General features: G+C 43.8%; 1 protein-coding gene across 1 annotated transcript; it reads right to left on the bottom strand.

Annotated features, from left to right (window-relative positions):
* Positions 1-694: 694 nt before the first annotated feature.
* Positions 695-7,595, bottom strand: LOC116401537 (abl interactor 1-like; the record flags this gene model as incomplete). Its single annotated transcript, XM_031879993.1, has 11 exons — positions 695-1,048; positions 1,958-2,086; positions 2,331-2,456; positions 3,590-3,724; positions 3,831-3,965; positions 4,213-4,496; positions 4,749-4,802; positions 4,920-4,978; positions 6,109-6,288; positions 6,965-7,135; positions 7,527-7,595. Coding segments are annotated over 11 exons (1,536 nt in total), but the record flags the coding sequence as incomplete, so codon positions are not given.
* Between the last annotated feature and the right edge of the window lie 29 nt (positions 7,596-7,624).

The following is a 7,624-nucleotide window of genomic DNA, read 5'->3' as shown; positions in this document are numbered from 1 at the left end:
AGTTTAAAGGTAAAGTACTGTATTCAGAGTACACAGTATTGTACACAGTATTGTGTATCAGTACAACATGAGGGCAAAAATATATTTTTGGACTACTTCATACTTCTACTTCATACTTCTACTTCATACTTCATACTTCACTACACCTCAGAGGGAATATATTATATTTTTTAATGTACTACATTTAGTTACTTTACAGATTCAGATTATTAATCAATGAATAAATGATGTATTATTATTATTATTGATTATATAAAGATATTAAAATGATGAACACATTAATGCATCAATAACTATAGTACAATAACATAATATATATATATTATTCTGCATAATGAGCATTTGTACTTTTGGTTCTTTAACTAAAAGGTGATGTACTTTATTTTGAAGTAAGTTGAGTATTTTACACTGTGGTATTAGTACTTTTAATTTACAGAGATCTGAGTACTTCTTCTTCTGTAAGTTAATATTTGTTTATTGACATTTTAAAAGATTTTTCTTTCACTGAAACATTTCAGATACAGTTCATAGTTTGTGCCGTCTGTCTGTGTTTCTGTCTGTCTCTGTTTCTGTGTGTCTGTCTCTCTGTCTGTGTATATGTGTTTCTGTCTGTCTGTCTGTCTGTGTTTATGTGTTTATGTGTTTCTGTCTGTCTGTGTCTGTGTGTTTGTCTGTCTGTGTTTCTGTCTGTCTGTGTGTGTTTTTGTCTGTCTGTGTGTCTGTGTTTGTCTGTCTGCGTTTCTGTGTGTCTGTCTGTCTGTCTCTACTGTGACTTTGAGAAACTCTATATTTGCATATGGAATTCTCATTAATAGTAAAATTAGTTATTACAAATCCTGTTTGTATGGAAATACTCAGGTGTGAACTGGAGGCGGGGCTTCAGTCCTGCTCTGTGATTGGACGTAGTTTCCAGGGAAGAAGCCCCTGTTGCCGTGGAGAAATCCCTCACACCAGCCGTCGTCATGGCGATGAAGCAAGTAGACGACGTCGCCCTCCGTGAGCGACAGGTCGTCGGGTTTGGAGGCCTCGTAGCTGTAGAGCGCCTCCACTGGACACACAGGGGAACTACAGTTATGTATCTGTACATATACCTTTAAGTAGAAGACATCATGAAACATTAATGTCCGCTGTTAGGCTCATAACAAGTATAGCACCAACAAGCCAACTAGTAGACAGCTAGCTACTTAGCTAGCTTGCTAACTCCTCCACGCTTTCATGCAACAAGTTGTCATTTACCTGGCGATAGCAACGTGCTTTGCTACTCTGTGAAGAGAGTGTGTGGATGAAGCTTTAAGCTAGATACTTTGCTAATTTCAAAATGCTTCCACGCTGATGCTACACTAGCCGTGGAAAAAATTAGGCCGACTGGTCAGTTGAGGAGAACAGGTGGGAGTTTCGGAGACTAGCTAGCTAACTAGCCAATCATCCTCTCTCTGAAGCTTCCGAGACTAGCTAGCTAACTAGCCAATCATCCTCTCTGAAGCTTCCGAGACCAGCTAGCTAACTAGCCAGTCGTCCTCTCTGGAGCTTCGGAGACTAGCTAGCTAACTAGCCAATAGTCCTCTCTCTGGAGCTTCCGAGACCAGCTAGCTAACTAGCCAGTCGTCCTCTCTCTGGAGCTTCGGAGACTAACTAGCTAACTAGCCAATCGTCCTCTCTCTGGAGCTTCGGAGACCGGCTAAGTAGCCAATCGTCCTCTCTCTGGAGCTTCCGAGACTAGCTAGCTAACTAGCCAGTTGTCCTCTCTCTGAAGCTTCGGAGACTAGCTAGCTAACTAGCCAGTCGTCCTCTCTAGAGCTTCGGAGACAAACTAGCCAACTAGCCAGTCGTCCTCTCTGGAGCTTCCGACTGATATTATAGGAAACAGATGTGGCAGGTCTGTTTTCTACAATATCAGTACCTGTAATAAATATATACGGTATATATATATAGATATAGATACAGTATATGTGTGTACCTTTCTCCAGGTATTGTTCGGGGGCGTCTGAGTCATAGTCCACAGGTGGAGGGAGGGGCGGCATAAGGTCATCAAAACCACCCTCATCGTCCAATAGGAGAGGAGGGGACGTGGCTGGGAGTTCTAGATCTAAGAGCACAGAGGTCCTGTGAGTGACAGCTGTGATTGGCCAATCAGGTCTGAGGAGGCAAGGCTTTGGCAAAAAGCAGCGAAGCTTGATAGTTTACATTTTCAGGAGTTGTGTGTGTGTGTGTGTACTGCTGATGTGTAGTACTACTGCCCTACTACTGTAATAGTATAAGTTGGTCACAATACTATGCTGAACTGCTACTAGAATACTAACTACATACTAACAGTATGTGTGTTTTCTTACCCAGGTGTTCGAGGCGAGCAGGTAAGCAAAGTCGAGATGAGGAAGAGGAGCGTGGCAGCAGGGTGGAGGAGGATGAGGAGGGAGGAGCATGGGGGGGAGGGTAGGGGGGAGGAGGGGGGATCATCACTGACAGACAGACAGACAGACAGACAGAATCAGTCAGTGTTAGCTTCAAGAGGGGAGTGATCATTTGTATTCATAGACAATCTATGGATCCTCACACAGAACTAAGGACTGAAAAATCATCTGATCAAATAAAGGCCTGGAACTTTCTCCTTTTCCAGGTCTCCTGGACCGACACAATTTCCTCAACGACGTAAAACCTAAACAGTCCTCAATGCCCCCCGCCCCATAACCATCACGAGGACTTCAGAAAACCTACTCAAGACTCTGTAGAACATTAAAGCCTACTGCAACCTCCTAAAGGACCCTTACAACTCAAACAGTGTCCTGGATCCCCTGACCTTCTTGGGGTCTCCTGTAGTCCTGACTCCTGTAGTTCTCAGGGACCTCCTAACTTCCTATGGGACTCCTGAAACCTTATTCAGATCAACTAGAAATCCTCATTCCTGAAACTTGCTTAAGGCCCATACGTAGTGTTGCCAAAATGACTCCTGGGGACATTTAAAGGGCTGCTTTAACTTTCTCAAAACACTCCTATGAATGATTCTTGGAACACCTCTCACAATATTCGTAGGAACCCAAACATTTCGACAATGGCCTGTAGAACCTCAAGAACGACTGAAACTAACAACAGTTTTTTCAAGAACTCATAGAATCTCATCAAGGACACCTAGAACTGAATTGATGTCCCCTGGTTCTCCTGCAACTTTCCTCAAGCAAGCCTAGTAACCCTAACACCCTCAAGAACTCCTAGTACCAATGACATCCTCAAGAACTCCTAGTACCCCTAAAATCCTCAAGAACTCCTAGTAACCCTAACATCCTCAAGAACGCCTAGTACCAATAACATCCTCAATAACTTATAGTACCCCTAGCATCCTCAAGAACCCCTAGTACCAATAAGATCCCCAAGAACTCCTAGTACCCCTAACCTCAAGAACCCCTGGTACCAATAACATCCTCAAGAACTCCTAGTACCAATAGCATCCTCAAGAACTCCTAGTACCAATAACATCTTCAATAACTCCTAGTTCTTTATGAATGAATCTTTATCTTTCAGGTATTTTAATTATGTGTAGTATCTGTTTTTATCTGGGTTTCTATTGGCTGACAGTGACTTCCCTCTGTCGGCTTACGTGATTGGACAGCAGGTAGGAAGAGAGAGCGCATAGAACTGCTGCGGGAGGCGGGGCCAGAGCGAACCCTCAGAGAGAGAGAGCAAGTGGTAGGGGGCGAGTGACGGCGGTGACTCCTCCTGGGCGGAAGGGTCACTGAAGAAGAACACCACAGAAGAAGAAACTGAGAAAAAAGGAACTGAGAGGAAAACACCAGAGGGGGGGGGGAGAAAGAGAGAGAGAGAGAGAGAGAGACAGGTACCCTCTACTTCCTGGTTGGGTGGAGGTGGAGGGGGCGGGGCTGGCAGCTCTGAGGCCTCATTGGGCAGAGGAGGGAAGCCGTCATCATCAGAGGGAGGAGGGGGAGATGGAGGGGGGAAGCTGCTCTCTTCCACCACTAAGGAGACAGAAGAGATCTGATGTCATCGTGATGTCACTCAGTTTGACCAATGATCCGGGCCAAGATTATTTAGAGTCAACACTTGTTAAAATTTAGGTTTTACTGATCGGGTGTATCTGTTTATCTGAACCAGGTTCATCTGATCTGACTTCATCTGAACTGGGTCTTCTAATCCGGGTTCATCTGATCCAGACTAATCGTCATGGTAACATTCATTGACACACTGCTTTTGTTTTAGCCTCACCTGTCTCGAGGCAGAGGGGCGGAGCCTGTGGAGGAGCGCTGTAATTGGTCAGAGCCTCTGAAGGAGGGGGAGGAGGGAGCAGAGCCACCGTCTCTCCTGACGAATCAGGAGGAGGTGGAGGGGTCGAGGTGTCAGCAACCTCATCCTCCTGTGCTGACATCTCATTCGCCGTAGGAGGAGGAGGCGGGGCTTCGTCGAGCAGCGTGGTGATGGTGTCACCATCAGGTGGAGCCTGACAGGTGGTGGGGATGGTGGGCGGAGCCACGGGTTTCCCGAAACTAGAGCTGAGAAAGACGTAATAAATAAAAATAGAGAAGTTAATAAATGTGTTCAAAGATCTTATCAGACATCAGAAAAGTCTTTTTTCATCACAAGATGATTTATTTAAGACTTGAATATTAACTGCAGATCATTTGTAAAACATAAATATTATATATAATATTTATATAATTAATATTGATGTTAGTGTGACACTAGGCTGAGGCTTTTATTGTGAAAGTCAACCTGAATGTGTTCCTCACTAAGAGGGTTATTACCCGCTGACAGTGGGCGCCACCGGGCACTGCACCGCTTCTGGAGGTTTGGTGGACCTGAAACACACACACACACACACACACACACACAAACACACAGACATCCTTGTTAGAGATGTCTGAGATGAAACAGGAAGTTGTCATTAAAATAAACACAGTAGAATCACACTGAACCTGGTGGAGGCGCCATGTTTGCGGATCGTTCCTGTTCGGTCAGACTGTTTCCCAGAGACCTGATGGGGGGCAGAGACATGATTGTGTTACTGTGTGTGTGTGTGGGGTGTGTGAGAGCTTCAATAGAGTCTCTCAGGCCTCAGCAGCTCTAATTAGTCTCTCTAAACATTTTCCCACGCTCTACAAAGACTGTGTGTGTGTGTCTGTCAGTGTGTGTGTGTGTGTGTGTGTGTGTGTGAGAGAGTGTGTATGTGTGTGTGAGAAGAGTTTTTACAAACCTCTTCATGGAAGTCTGAACTGTGTGTTGGCTGAACACCAGCAGCAGTAACATACGAATACAATAGACATTAAAGGGCAGTTTACATTTACACAACAGTCACACATTGAAGAGATCTTCTTCTTCTTCTTAACTTCAGATAAAATTATTAGAAACATATTTACTGTGTTTTTCTCCTCCATCACTTCTTACTCACATATTCAACATGTCTGCAGTGAAATGCTGCGTTTCCCTCCAGTACTGTGATTGTTCAAGTTCTCACTGGATACTGGTTTACTTTACAGCAGTTTACAGCAGTTTGCATCAGTTTGCAATGTTTGCAATATGTTGAAGTAATTTGCAATAGTTTACAATTGTTTAAAATACTTTAAAATACTTTGCACTGGACACTGGTTTACTTTACAGCAATTTACAGCAGTTTGGAGTAGTTTACAACAGTTTGCGGCAGTTTACTCTAGTTTGCCATAGTTTGCCATAGTTTTCAGTAGTTTACAGCAGTTTATAATAGTTTACAACAGCAGAGCTGAACATCCGAGACTATCGGGAGGAAATAATATGACAGAAAATAAAATCCGGTCGAAGATAAAGTTTGAATGAGGAACTTTTTCTGCAGAGTCACTTCTGTTTCTGTGGTTTTGCTGCAGACACCGATTTCCTGTTAGCATCTCAACACAGAAACTTCACCCAAAACTAGACTAAACTTCTGCTTTTGTTTTTGGCTTCTCTTCTCTTTAAAATACTGCTGATCACAATATAACTACTTTAAAATGACCCTCAGAGGAAAGTGAAGTGAAAGAACCCAAAATGTCTGTTACTTTAGTACAGAAGGTCACATTTGAACCAGGAAGTGGATCTAAAGACACACTAAAGAACATGTGTGTGTGTGTGTGTGTGTGTGTGTCTGTGAGGTACTTTTATGCCGTGGCCAAGGCCGTCCAGCTGCTGGTAGTTGATTGGTCGGCGGCTGTAAGGTGGGCGGGGCTGTGACCCGGCAGGAGGAAGGAGGATCTTGTGGCTTCGTGGGACGCGTCGCACCGCCGTGAAGACGCCGATCTCTCTACGAGAAACTTTCTCTTTGTGCATCTCCACCGTCTGAAGAGAGGAACGGATCAACAACTCATTAATGAAGAAGAATCTGAGGTGAAAAGAACCTACATATAAAACACATTTAATAAAGTCAAAGATCACAGAGGAAGAGTTCAAAAGACTCAACATGGACTCACTTTGGACCTCAGATGAATCACTGATAGTGAATCCATATATTATTATCAATATTATTATTTATTACTTTTATTGTCTGGGATTTAAGAACTGCTGCATAAAGACATCACTGATAAAATACATGAAATGAGAGATTATTTATGGAATATATTTACAGTTTGAGAAACATTTAAAAACAAACAACAGATGAAGGAATGCAGGACTTTTATAAACACTTTAAATCACTGTAGTGAACACAAAGCAGACGGAAAACAGAGGCTCCATTCATACACACACACACACACACACACACACACACACACACACACACACACACCGATGATGACCTGGATCGGTATTCTCAACACTTGGTCAGAGGGAACAAACAGAAGGAACCAATCAGATTGAAGCTCATCAATAACATGCTGGCAGTTGTCGGTCGGGATTCAAACACGTGTTTTCATGGTGACGCAGGTTCTACAAACAGTCGGTGTAACGTGGAACCTACACTTCCCACAATGCACCTGGATAGTGTCGTCACCGACAGGTGATGGAGGGCGGGGCTCACCTGACCAATGAGGTTGATGGAGGACTCCATGTGACGGAGCTGATTGGTTTGAGCGTCCAGCAGACTCAGCACGCTACTGGCCAGAGTGGTGATCTGGTAGGCGACGCTGGCCAGTGATTGGGTGGTGAAGTTCTTAGTCTCCTCCAACGCCTTCAGAGAGCCGTCACCTGACTGATACATGGAAACAGAGGGGGTTAGCTTAGCTTAGCACAAAGACTGGAAACAGGGGTAAACAGCTAGCCAAGCTTAGCACAAAGGATGTGAAAACTGTTAACGTAGCTCAGCACAAAAGTTGAAAAAAGGGGGAAACTGTTAGCCTAGCTTAGCACAAAGACTGGAAACAGCAACAAACTGTTGTAAGCCTGTCGTAGCAGTAATCGGCCACGTTTAGCAGGTTTTCGTACTAGCAGTAGTAGTAGTAGCAGTAGTAGTAGCAGTAGTACTACTAGACTAACCTGTATGTAGTTATTATGACAGTACTTGGCCACATTCAGCAGGTCGTAGTAGTAGTAGTAGTAGCAGTAGGACTAGTAGCAGTAGTACTAGTAGCAGTAGCACTAACCTGTATGTAGTTATTATGACAGTACTCAGCCACATTCGGCAGGTTGTCGTAGTAGTAGTAGCAGTAGTACTAGTAGCAGTAGTACTAACCTGTATGTA

Source organism: Anarrhichthys ocellatus, unplaced genomic scaffold, assembly GCF_004355925.1.
Source record: "Anarrhichthys ocellatus isolate YVR2014 unplaced genomic scaffold, GSC_Weel_1.0 scaffold509, whole genome shotgun sequence".
In the NCBI taxonomy this organism is placed as follows: Eukaryota; Metazoa; Chordata; class Actinopteri; order Perciformes; family Anarhichadidae; genus Anarrhichthys; species Anarrhichthys ocellatus.
Note: the sequence above shows the minus strand (reverse complement) of the source record. Positions and strands in the feature narration are given on the sequence as shown.